Source organism: Amphiprion ocellaris, chromosome 17 (assembly GCF_022539595.1).
Source record: "Amphiprion ocellaris isolate individual 3 ecotype Okinawa chromosome 17, ASM2253959v1, whole genome shotgun sequence".
NCBI classification, from domain to species: domain Eukaryota; kingdom Metazoa; phylum Chordata; class Actinopteri; family Pomacentridae; genus Amphiprion; species Amphiprion ocellaris.
Window position 1 is genome coordinate 22,426,764 of NC_072782.1, and position 13,054 is coordinate 22,439,817.

At 37.7% G+C, this 13,054-nt stretch overlaps 2 protein-coding genes across 2 annotated transcripts in view; one reads left to right on the plus strand and one right to left on the minus strand.

Annotated features, from left to right (window-relative positions):
• zfyve16 (zinc finger, FYVE domain containing 16) overlaps positions 1-2,721 on the minus strand; it is a 32,225-nt gene extending 29,504 nt beyond the window's left edge. Inside the window, exon 1 of the mRNA XM_023293133.3 lies at positions 2,527-2,721. The gene's annotated coding sequence lies outside the window, so the exon portion shown is untranslated. The remainder of the gene's footprint in view (positions 1-2,526) is intronic.
• A 1,472-nt stretch (positions 2,722-4,193) lies between these two features.
• ube2l3a (ubiquitin-conjugating enzyme E2L 3a) lies at positions 4,194-12,712 on the plus strand. The gene is made up of 4 exons (XM_023293136.3): positions 4,194-4,332; positions 7,510-7,605; positions 9,725-9,911; positions 11,892-12,712. The coding sequence occupies exons 1-4, from the start codon at positions 4,306-4,308 to the stop codon at positions 12,044-12,046; spliced, it is 465 nt and encodes a 154-aa protein (XP_023148904.1). The 5' UTR covers positions 4,194-4,305; the 3' UTR covers positions 12,047-12,712.
• The last annotated feature ends 342 nt before the right edge of the window (positions 12,713-13,054 follow it).

Consider the following 13,054-nt stretch of genomic DNA (forward strand, 5'->3'; position numbering starts at 1 on the left):
CAAAACTTGCACGCAAGTCCAGCTTTTTATCACTTCATCATTCCTTAAGTACAAATGTTTTATCTGAAACACTGCCTGAACTCACAGAGCTGTAATATCAGGACTGGGGAATAATTACTGAGAATGAAAATGGGTCAAATTCTAAGAAAGCACATCTTTAAAGTGGCTGAAAATATCTCACTGAAAACAAAGTGGAAGAAAAACATCAAAATATTTCTAAAAATGGGCTGCTTGATAACGAGAGTCTGAATTGTCATTTTGAAAAGGCCTTGTTCTAAAGTGACAAGCAGCTGTCTTCAAAAGAACCTTAAGTACACAGCAGAAGTCTGTAAAAGATAAGGTTCTTGATGATGCTGCAATTAGAAAACAGTGTTGTACTATGAAACAAGATTAATGTGTTAAGGAGGTAAGTTAAGCCTAAATCCAGAGTTTTTAGTGTCACAAAGGTGGCTCTCATTTAACCTGCTAGATCACAAATGTAACTGAAGCTGTACAAGTAACCTGCTGCACAGGTGTGTTTAGAGTTTGGGTTTTAAATCAGCTACAATAACTTTCACATATTCTTTTCCCGACAATATTCTCTCTGAGCAATACAGATTCTCAGCTCAGGGAACAGATTTCATCTGTTGAGATGTTAATTACTAATTCCACTAAACAAAGCAGTGCAAATACAGCAGGCAAACTGTATGTGTTGCGTTGTGGTTCTACGGGAGCCTACGTGCATTCAGTGGGTGATGGGGAAAATTAATAATTATGGTTGTCCTAATTTGTTACCAAGCCTGTTATACACTTCTGGTGTTGCAGGTTACAATGCAGCTAAAATTGATTAGGCTATTGGCATTTATCACAGAGAATATTCAATTCAATATTCAATATTCAATAACTAGAACTTCACTTTTATTTGTCTAAAAGTTAGTTCCACGTCTCTTTCATTATGGGAAAAAAAAATCTGACCTCAATGCACTTGTTAAATATCATGGTCAAATGTCCACCCATCCATCTATTTTCTGTACGCTGCTTTATCATGTCAATGGTCACACGGGGGTTATCCCAGCTGCCATATTACAAAAGGCAGGGGTGTTTAAATGTATGAAATTTAAAGCTTAACAGCTCTAGTGTGCTGTGTGACTTCAGAAATAAGTGGTTGCATTCAGAGTGGTAAAATAAACACTAACACTTTCATACCAACACTTTTCTCCTGCATCTATTACAGTAACAGTATTGCTATTTGCCATAGTAATATATGTTCTTCATAGCTCTCCACTGCAATAACTTGTTCATCTGACTCAAGTAGACATCATGCCAATGTTTCATTCTGTGCAGAGGAAGTGTCAAATTACATGTCAAATGTCACCTTTTATGAGAGTGTGCTCTATGTGTGATAATGAAAACCTTGACTGAAGTTTAAAACCATCACCGTGATAACCTTTATCTCTAATTTGAGTTTTAGGTTATGATAAGCAAGCAAAGAATGTCTGTCTATGTCAAATTTGCTTCATTGTCCACTCCTCGGGTCACAAATCTTATGCATTAGATTACTTTCAAAGAGTCTGAGGTTTGAATTTGATGATACATTTGACTCTGTGTTTTTCTGCAATAAATGGAATTCAAACTGTTCCTACAGCCAACAAGAAAGTTGTTGCAAACACTAAAACCACACTGATGTCTCCTTTTTCCACAGTGAGCTTTTCCATGCCTCCTGTCTGCTGCTGTCACTCAATAACTAGTTACCACGGAGGATAAATATTTACGGAAGAAGGAAGTCGCTATTATTAAATACATCCTTACGGTTGATAATCAAAGTCGATTAACTTGTAGTTGTTGATTAGACTCGTCTGATACTTGACAATTTATGAAGTATTCTTCAAATTTTAACAAACTGCTGGTACCTGGTGACAGGTAGGGTTTGGCTAAGGAAGGCAAACTGTGTAAATACTGAGTGAACTATGGTTGGTTATGGCTTATATCATTGTCAGCCAGTTCTGCTGCTCGAAATGTGTCGCTCTGTCTAAATACTGTGAGGACACCGTGACAAACAGGACAAAGACACTGACTTTACATGTTTACAGCTGAAGTCTCACAACCTGACGGCTCAAAGAAACCCCTGGAGCACCGATGGCAACCTAACCAATGTTATCTAACTGTTTTTACGACTTCGCCTCATTAATGCACGTTTTTATATATCACAGAAAAGCAGTTTTTACATACATGTTTCAGTGTCGGTGTGAAAGCGAACTTCTCTGTGCGAAATTAGCAAACAGGCTAATCAGCCTGTATGAGAGCGTTAGCAGAAAACATTAGCAACATTTCACCTAAACAAACCCAGTTAACAGTGACCCTCGGTGCTAGTTATATAGGTGTCGGTGGCTAACTGTTTACATCGATAAACAGCCTGCAGTTTGTCAGCTGGAGTTATAAAAGCAGGTGAATCTAAAGTTAGCCTGTTAGTAGTTATTGGACGCGTTAGCTGGCTAATATAGAGAGCTAGCTGTGGGTTGTTAACCCGGTTTGTTTCTGGTTCCTTACCAGCGCTGTTTTATTCCATGACTTCCACGCTTCTGTTCTCCTTAAGACTTAAATCAGGAGCAGACGGTGTCGTCGTGTCATCCTCTGAGCAGACAGCTGAAGCAGTCCGAGCAGCTCACCGCTGGATTAGTTTTACTGGAGAAGAACAGCTCCACTCAGGCGGCCATCTTGCACAGACTGTCGGGAGGTCAGAGTGAGCCTCAGAGCTGGAGGCAGTCTGACTTTACCTGCACACAAACTGCACATAGTGGTGCTCATGTACTTCCTTCAGACAGCTATGTTCATTTTCGCAATATAATATCATAATAGTATACAATACATATGAATGTACAGTTATGGAGTTTACTAAAAAATCGAAATGACCATTTTTGCGAGCCTTAAATGCAGCAGCAACAACAACAATTGAGATTTTACACCATTTTTGCAATTTAATGAAATATAAAAAATAAATTCTAATAGCACAGGAATACAAAATTACCAATAAAAAGTGCAAAATGACCAGAAAAAAACACAACATGGACAAAATGAAACCTAAAATGACCAGAAAAAGATATCAAATGATTAATAAGAGACATAAAATGACCACAGAACGACACAGGCAACCTAAAGGTGACAAACTACCTGCAAAGGGATACAAATGACCACCAAATGATGACATATATATATATATATATATATATATATATATATATATATATATATATATATATATATATATATATATATATATATATATATATATATATATATATATATATATATATATATATATATATATATATATATAAAGTTCAATAGAGTATATATAAAGTATATGTTGGTGGAATGTATAAGTTTGAATTATTCTGATCCATATCGTATCTTATAACCTCTACCAGTGATTGTTTCCTTGATAAAAAACGAGCTTCCCCTGGTTGACTTCTAAAAAATAAATGAATATAACAACGAGTCAGTCTTTTGAACGGCTCTTTGAAAGGAAAGGCTCCTCAAGATCCGGCTCCTTTCAAAGAGCCATAAAATCCCAACTCTACCCTGTTTTGATTTGGGCTTATCCTCTGGTTAGTAACACGTTAGTGCCACCGGGTGGCGGCAAAGTCCTGGGCAATTCATTTGTTTGCTTTTGCTTCGACGCACACAGAGTTGAGAACCTTTTATGCCTAAATGTGGTTATTTTTTGGAAAGTAACCTGGGCCGAATTAGCTCTTAGCAGCTTATTTTCATGGTGCACCATTTGGTATCCTGACAACTATTACTGAATTTCTTTGACACTAAAACTGTACTAAAAACGCAATGATTCCCAGGCAAGTTCTGATGTATTCCAATCCGTGCCTACAATGCATACAGTGAGATGAAAACCGTTTTAGTTGAACAAAGTACGCCGACTTAGCTGTTAGCTGTTCCTTTTATCGCGTGAATTACTATGATGCTGGGAAAACAAATTTTAAAACTGAAAGGATTCTTAGGCAGGTTTTAGGGCATTCCAACTTCTGCCCTGAGTACAGGCGTACAGAACTCAGACCCGCTTTTAACCGATAGTAGTTGGCGTTAAAATCTTTATTTTACTATCTATCTTTAAAGGTACTGACAACTATCACTGACCCACTTTGATATTCTTGAAAACAGATCCTGAGCCCCGGTCTGTCCTACACCCTCCGGATTGATAGGAGGCGCTAGCGCAGCAGGACCCCGCCCCTCAGCCGCTTTCACCAAACTCGAAAGAAGAAGAGGAAACGACAGAAGCAGGAAGAAGAAGAAGAAGAAGACAACCTCGGTATCACAATGACTACGACCAGGAGACTATGCAAGGTAAAAATAAATCCGAAATTAATCTGTTTATTCCACTTTGAGAGCGTTTAATCGACTTGTTTCGACTATATTCGTGTATCTACGTCGCTGTGGACCGAGAGAAAATGTCTGGGTGTGTGTGGTTCGTGTGTCCGACAAAATGAAAGCATAATGACGTCCGACTGACTGTGACTGAGAGGGAACCCGTTAGTTAGTTTGAGGCGGCAGCGGGCCGTGATTCAGCACTTTCAGAGGGCTGTCAGCCGAGCCGGATTGTGTGGATGTCTGCAGGCAGAGGCGAGCAAACGCTGGGTTAGAGACAGCTCTTTGAGCCGTTGTCACCGTCTGAAGGCAGCTGAGACGAAAACATGGAGACTTTGGGGCTGGGGCGTGACGTCAGACCTCGGCTGCGCTTAAACAAATAATCAATCCCTACAGCGATTAGTCGATTGATCGTTTAGAAGAAAATTACCTCCCAGTTTGAGTCGTTTTTAAACCAAAAGCTACCGAATATTGGTGTTTTTGCTGGTTTCTCTTTTTATGTAGCTTGAATATCATTAAGCTCCTGAACTTCAAGCTGTTTCTGAGTGTTTTTTGCTCCTGTCACAATTTTCCTCACTGTGGGCTCATTTTTTCACTACAGTATAAAATCCTGTACCTCCGTGAAAACAACATAACCATGGCTAGAAGTGGTTAGAACTCAGAAATGTGTTCTGAGCAGTATGGCACAACTAGAATGTCCTAAATCCTAAGATTTAGTAGTAATGAAAATGAATACTTGGACTACTACCGTTGTTATGTATGTGCGCGGGACCAAGATAACATCCCTTGTTTCTCTACTGCGATATTCCTGATTTCCATTTAAAACCCCTTTTGACTTGATTGTAATTGCTGCCAGCTCTCTAACCATTTCACTTTTGTTTTTGATCCCTCGAGTCTGACATACCAAATCCTCTGTGGTGAGGAATTCACCCTCTTGTGAAAACATCCGTGAAGTGTTGTCACAGCTTCCTGAAATCCCCCAACTATCCAGTTTGACAGTTCAGGTGAATGAGGAAGAAGATAAGTTCTTGCTGGCAAGGCGAAGCAGAAAAGGCTGCTCAGGTTTACTACCTGTTGTCAGTAAACAGAACAAATACCAACCACAGGAAATGACTGGGCCTGCAGCTGAATATTGATTAGTCAATATTTAATCCCAAAATACTCAGTTTATCTTACAGCAAACTTTCTTTTAACACAACTAAATTTATTTATTAAGTTTGTCTTGTCAACTTCACCTTCCATCATCTAGTGTTTTTCGGAAAAAAAATCCACTTGGTGATCTTTTTTTCTCACTGTCTGACATTAAATCAGACTAAACTTTCCCTATTTTAGCTCAGTTAGGATTACCAAAATTATTTCTATTTGCTAAATGCCAGAATAATGAGTGAGAGAATTTTTTTTATAACTTTCTTCGAAGTCAGAAATGTAACTATATTTCTTTAATATTTGGTAGCATTGCTTTTAAACTGTATGACGTGGGTAAGATGTTTTAGGTATCCTTCCACAAGCTTCTCATAATAGTTTGCTGGAATTTTGGCCAATTCCTCCTGACAGAACAGGTTTAACTGAGTCAGGTTTGTAGGCCGCCTTGCTCGCACATGCCTTTTCAGCTCTGCCCACAAAGTTTCTACAGAACTGAGAGCAGGTCTTTGTGATGGCTACTACAAAACATTGACTTTGTTGTCCATAAGCCACTTTGTATCTAATTTGGTGGTATGATTAGGGTCATTGTACATTTGGAAGACCCATTTGCGTCCAAGCTTTAACTTCCTGGCTGATGTCTTGAGGTGTTGCTTCAATATTTCCACATAATGTTCTTTCTTCATGATGCCATCTGTTTTGTGAAGTGCACCAGACCCTCCTGCAGCAAAATACCCTCACAACATGATGCTGCCACCCCCGTGCTTCACAGTTGGGAGGGTGTACTCAGGCTTGCAAGCTTCTGCCTTTTTCCTCCAAATGTAGCAATGGTCATTATGGTCAAACAGTTCGATTTTAGTTTCATCAGACCGCAGCACATATCTCCAAAAATTAAGGTCTTTGTCCCTGTGTGCATTTACAAACAGTAATCTGACTTTTTTTTTTAATGTCGCTTTTGGAGTAATGGCTTCTGCCTCGTTGAGTAGCCTTTCAGCCCATGTCAGTACAGGACTCGCTTCACTCTGGATAATGACACTCTCTTACCAGCTTCATCCAGCATCTTCACAAGGTCTTGTGCTTTTGTTCTGAGGTTGATATGCACATTTCACACCAAAACATGTTCATCTCTGGGACACAGAACCCGTCTTCTTCTTGAGCAGTATGATGGCTGGACATTCCCATGGTGTTTATATTTGCATATAATTGTGTGAACAGATGAGCATGGAACCACCAGGCATCTAGAAATTTATCCCAAGGATGAACCAGACTTGTGGAGTTCCACAGTTGTCTTCCTGATATGATTTCTTTAGATTTTCCCATGATGTCACACGTTACAGTGTTTGAGGTGTGCCTTAAAATACATCCACAGGTGAGCCTCCAATTAATTCAGATGTTGTCAATTAACCGATCACTAGCTTTCAAAGCAATGACATCATCATCTGGGCCTTCCCAAAGAGTTTGAAGGCATAGTAATCTTAGTGTATGTAAACTTCTGACTTGGAAGAAAGTAATAAAAAATTCTCTGTCATTATTCTGGCATTTAGCAAATAAAAACAATTTTGGTAATCCTAACTGACCTAAAACAGGAGAAGCTTAGTCTGATTTAATGTCAGACAGTGAGGAAAAAAGTTTGTGTCCTTTTATACAGTGTATGTGAACTTCTAGTTTCTTTATATTTATGTTATTCAATTAAAGCATTTTTGGTTGCAGTCCTAAATATTTTTTTAATACAGAGAGGTGAAACCATTAGTCGATTTAGTCAATGAGCAGCAACGTTATTAGTCATTTTTAATTTTATTGCGAATATTTACTGGGTCAAACTTACTGATCCAGATCTGACTCATTATGCAACTGTTTGCCGTCTCTCTGGACTCGGTCCATCAGGACAGTATTACAAAGTAATATACTTCCACTGCTGTCTGGATTATAAATATATATCTATGTTTTCATATCATATATATTCTCTGTGATCTCATGGTTCAGTAGCTTTTCAAATCGATTGTGTTTTTGTTGCAGGAGCTCGACGACCTTCGCAAATCTGGGATGAAGCATTTCCGCAACATTATAGTGGATGAGTCAAATATTTTGGCCTGGCAGGGCCTTATTGTTCCTGTAAGTACTGAACTGCAGCTGTAGCCTACCCTGTTCCCCTTCCTCCAGTACACTGTAAATACATTAAGGTTTTTTTAGCTATCATTTTTTTAACAATCTGTTATTTTACAGATTTTCTCTGTTTTGTTAATATATGATAATATTGATAATATGTAACAAAATAACAGGAAAAATTTACTGAAGAAAAAAAAAATGAGCCAAAACTGTAAATAATGTCCACGTCAAAAATCTGTCTTTGCAAATGGTAATTTGTTGTTTTACAACATTTATGGCAACGTTACATCAAGCTTAAATTATATTGTGGCTAAAATCACCTTATCCCTTGCTGACTGACAGTTTCAGCTTGTTCCAGCTTTTCAATAAATCCAGAGTGTTTCTTGCATCCAGGAATTTTTGGCTCCCTATAACAGGTTTTAACTAGTGTGAAAGAAGAAGCACCTGCAGCAAAAAGATAAAATGATAAGAAGTGAATGTAAAAAATATAGATATTTTTTGACCAGTTAATTTGGGTTGTATTTAGTTAAGCATGATGGATATTTATTCTAATGAAATGGTCTGAAATAACAGGAAAATGCTTACATTTCTGTCAAGTAAGGTAACACAGACTAGATTCTTTTACTGTATAAAGACTAATCATGAAAAAGCCTGAAATCAGTGTGGTGATTACACTGAGTGAAGGCTGATCCACCAGCAGAACATTGTTTGTTATGAAGTTGAAAATTGCTTTTTTTTTGCCAGCAACAGAACCCATATTGACATTCAAACCTGTCCTGTGCACAGTTAATACAGCCCATCAAATCTTGCATTAAGTAATAAAGTCAGAGTTGACCACTGAGCTCGAACAACAAACTAAATTATCTTCCAGGTGAATCTCTCCTTCCTGTCTGACTGAAAGCACACACCCTGTCCTGCAGCTTGTTGAACGACCCACTATCCAACATCAAAGAGGAAATGTGCCCTGCTAACATTTTAGTGTCGATTACCTACTATGCTGAAACCCATAAAAACACGTGAATGTACCTGCAAATGTCACTCTGGTCTTTTATTAGTCAAGTTTCCACCACAGGAACTTTCTCTTGAGGCTAAGTCAGCTCCTCTACCTGCGTTTTCATTAGAGAAACCAGGTGCAATGAAAATTGCAACTTCTTAAATGTAAATATTTTCTGAATTATTTTCTAGTCGTATGACAGTAAACTGAATATCTTTGGGTTGTGGCCAAAACAAGACATTTTTTCACAATTTTCTGACATTTTTTAGACCAAATTACTAATTGACAGAAAATAATCAACAGGAATGAAAACAATTCTTAGTTTGAGCCCAACTTCAGTTTGTGTCAGGTAACCTAATTTTACCTGACAAAAGAGGAAAAACAAGCAAAGTCACAAATTTTTCCAAAGGATCCTGACTTGCAAACAGAACAAGCCCCTGTTCAGTACCTTGGCTGTTTGGGATGAAGCTGATAGTATCGATCCTACATAGAACTGGAGTTACATCAAGTAGCTACTGCTTGTCATTGTATTAAGTTGAATTAAATTCCAAATGAAATTTATTTGTCCCTGGGGGTCAATTCAAACCATGTTGAGCAGTTGGACACAAAACAGTAGCAACAACAGTACAATAGTAGTAGCAGCCATGTGGTAGTAAAAGTATTAGTATTGGCACACTGTTGTTATTTTTGTTTGGAAAAAAATTACCATCAGATCATTGTAGCTTTTAGTTGGTTTAAAACTTCTTCTCACATTTTTTTTTAGACTCACACCAGCACACAAATATAAATGCTCCAATGACGTAAGGACACTAGTATAGATTCAACACAGGAGAATAACTCAAGCTTTAATTGTTTGGAAAATTCCTGGAACTAAAAGTTCAGGTGGAAACGCAGCTTTCTCTGCTGCTGTGTTCCTTTGATCACACCATCAGCACGCTCTATCTTAACACATCAAGCTACAGCACAAGTTTGTTTACTTCATCATCTGAAAGAGCTCAGCCTGCCAGCTGCAGACAAAGGAAACTGTACCATTACCAGAACATTTTTCAACATTATTTTAACTGAGATAGGATGACTGAATTTGAACTTTTCTGTTGTCTCCCAAATCCACAAACCCTTGTCTTCTTCAAGGACTGTCCTCCATATGACAAAGGAGCTTTTCGGATTGAGATTGTCTTCCCCGCTGAGTACCCCTTCAAGCCGCCCAAGATCACCTTCAAGACAAAAATCTATCATCCCAACATTGACGAGAAGGGCCAAGTTTGCCTGCCCATCATCAGCGTGGAGAACTGGAAGCCAGCCACGAGGACCTGCCAAGGTGAGCCAAGAGCGTCTGTGTTTCACTGCTGACATCAGATATTTGTCTTCCAAATGTGGCCTTTCTTCCTCCTTGCTGGTATTTTTGATGCTTTAATGTATTTACATTTTGTAACTGTTTGCTGAACTCCTCTCCGAGAAACCACATAGGCAAGTTTAATCACAGCTGAGCAGCTCTAATCTATATATGCAGCTTTTCTGAAACCACTGAGAGCATCCACCATGCAGTATTTCTCCTGTGTGTGGAGTCTGGTCTTAGATGAAAAAGCTCTACAGGTTTTTTTGTCCACAGTTAGTCGACTAAATGATTAAACGTTGTTACTTTCACTAGTCAGTACCAGAAATAACAGTCGGGTAAGTAGTAATCAATATACTATTTATTTATAGCGCTGATTAAAGGTTGCATCTGAAAAGGAGACATTAACCTCCTCTTATGAGGCTAAAATCCAGATGCTGTAAACCAGTAAGGTTCCATATAACAGAATTTAGTCCTAGAAAGTGCTACTAAGCATGTGTAAGTTTGTGTTCAAATTAAAATGGTTAGGATATTTAAGAATCTGATTAACTATTTACCCTCTGAACCCCAAAACACACCCCTGGGTTTGAAAGGCACGTTATCTTTAAAAAGTAACCTAAATTATACTGTTTATCAGAGCAAAAAACGGAAAAAACAGAGCTGAAGAAAAGTATTGTCAGAATTTCAACATTGTGATGATGCTTAAACTGTTCATCTCTGATGTGCTGGTTCCTCAGAAGAATCAGCCACATCTAAGGTTACAAATGTGATATTTTATCAAATCAGGTATTTTGCTTATGGATCAATATATAATTGAGGGACTTTTGAAGTCCATGGAATATGTCTGGCATTAATTTTTATTAAAAGTAAATAAACTAATGTTTTTTATGTTCATTCTGATCATGTCTTTACAAATTCCATAATTATTTATTATGGAAACAATCACTTATTAATAAAAAAATGATTGAATATCACTAGAATGTCAGCTAAATAACCGTCCAAATTTAAGAACAACCACCTTCTAATTAGCAAAATAATAATAAAATTAGCTAATTCAAAAATGTTTTGATTGTGTTCTTTTGATTAAGTTGAGGTAATCATGACAGATTCTTCTTTTTTGACAATATATCAAATTTTATATGGAAAATAACAAATTTTATCTGTGTTGGAGAAATCACTTTCAACTAAGTTACCCATTACAGAAACACCTCTCAAGGAAGTGAGTTAATTCCAGATCACATGACCTGCTCCACATGATGTCATTTCCTCCTGAAGAAAAGCCTGGCCAGACTCCAAGGCTTTCTGAGTTATTTAACATAAAATAGTGTGTGAGTCAAGTGTGGATTTATCACGTCAACAGGTTTACTACAATATCTTTACAAATAACTTTCAATTTCAATTTTACTAAATTGTATATATAATATTTTACAAGAATCTTTCTCTAAAAATGCTATGTGGTGTTTGGTTATAGGCGACCATGTTGATTTATAGGCCTGAAAACAGCAAAAATGCTAACTATGATACCTGTCAACTATGTTACAAAAAGTCCCGCAATTATATATTGACCCATATCCAAAATAACAGTTACCCAAAAATATACAGTTTGCACCAGCTTCTGTAAAAAAAAAAAAAAAAAGAAAAAAAATTTTGTGCTCCTCTGTGTAACAGTGACTGACTCAGCAGTCAAAAATTCAGAGTTTTCAGGTGAGCTGCAGGTTGTTTCCACAGAGCAGAGAGGAGACGACAAGAGAGACTGAGAGGAAAATAAAACATACTGACAGCATTTAATCGTATCAGTTAAACACTGCTCAATTTCACTACTGTAGGAGTGTTTTGTCATTTTTAGAGAAGTCAGAATTTTAATTTCCATTGTATTGACTGAGAAATCCATCATCTGTAACATCATTGGTTGTATGAACAAATATTTGTGTGTATAAATGACTTGTGTTCTCTTGTGTCCTGCAGTGATTCAGTGTCTGATCGCTCTGGTGAACATCCCTCAGCCGGAGCATCCGCTGAGGGCCGACCTGGCAGAGGAATACACTAAAGATCGTGCCAAGTTCATGAAGAACGCAGAAGAGTTCACAAAGAAACACAGTGAAAAGCGACCTGTGGACTGATAACACAGCACTGACCTGCCGCCGGCCTCTTCTCTGTTCCTGTTCCAGCCTCTCTCTGTTCTTACCCCCGACGTTCACAGAGATGTACCTGCATTGTTTAGCACTCTCCAGCCACTCCTCCTTAATAGAGGCTTGTGTTTCTGTTTCACTTTGCCAAAAAAAAAAAGCAGGACTTTTTGGTGAATAGGCAGGCTCCGGCCTCTAGGTGTCACCTTTTGGTTCTTATTGACTTCTTTCTACTGATTTCTTTTTAGAAAAAAATAAGAAAATTGTCAGAGGTGGCATCCTGGAAAGTCAAATCAGATAATTAAAAGTGCTGTTCTGCTTACTTATAAATGTTGAATGTTTTCTCAGATTAATCATTGGCTTATGCAGACCTGTTTACACATTTTTAGGCTTTGTTTGAAAAATGAACAGCATCTGATGCTGTTATTTGTATCTGTTGCCCTCTCCCTTTGTTTTTTCTCTGGTTTCTTTATCTCTGAAGATACACTGTACTCTGTGAGGTCACCTGTTCCAGTACATACAAATTAAAGTTTGTTACTGATGCAGAGTCTAAATGTAAGCAAAGAAGTTTATGAAAAGGCATCAACATTACAAGTCATTTGAATTGTTTTTGTATTTTGAAGAAAAAAAAACACATCTAATTAAAATTCTTCCACCTCTGTTGGCGTCCTCAGAAAGTGCATATATTGTACATCAATGGAAAAGCAGATGTGCTTATGTTTGATGAGCTGTTGCATGTTTGGATGGCAGACATGGTCCTACAGGCACATATATTAGTTTTGTCTTTTAACTGTCTGTTAAAAGTTATCCAACTCTGCAGAAGTCAAACTTTGACTTTTTTTCTACTCGTCACAAAACTGAACAAACACTGACTGGTTCCAGTATTTCTGCGAACAGCAGTTAAACAGCTTAATCAACACAATGCCATCAGCCAGTTTTTTTTTTATATCCACCCTAATTGTTGAACATAAATGCCAAGCAGAGAAAAAAAATGTAGGTACT

Bases quoted from the DNA above. Each gene is read 5' to 3' on its own strand.
- ube2l3a (XM_023293136.3), top strand. From the start codon at position 4,306: ATGACTACGACCAGGAGACTATGCAAG. The intron at 7,606-9,724 runs GTAAGTACTGAA...GTCTTCTTCAAG, and splicing joins GGCAGGGCCTTATTGTTCCT to GACTGTCCTCCATATGACAA. The intron at 9,912-11,891 runs GTGAGCCAAGAG...TGTGTCCTGCAG, and splicing joins AGCCACGAGGACCTGCCAAG to TGATTCAGTGTCTGATCGCT.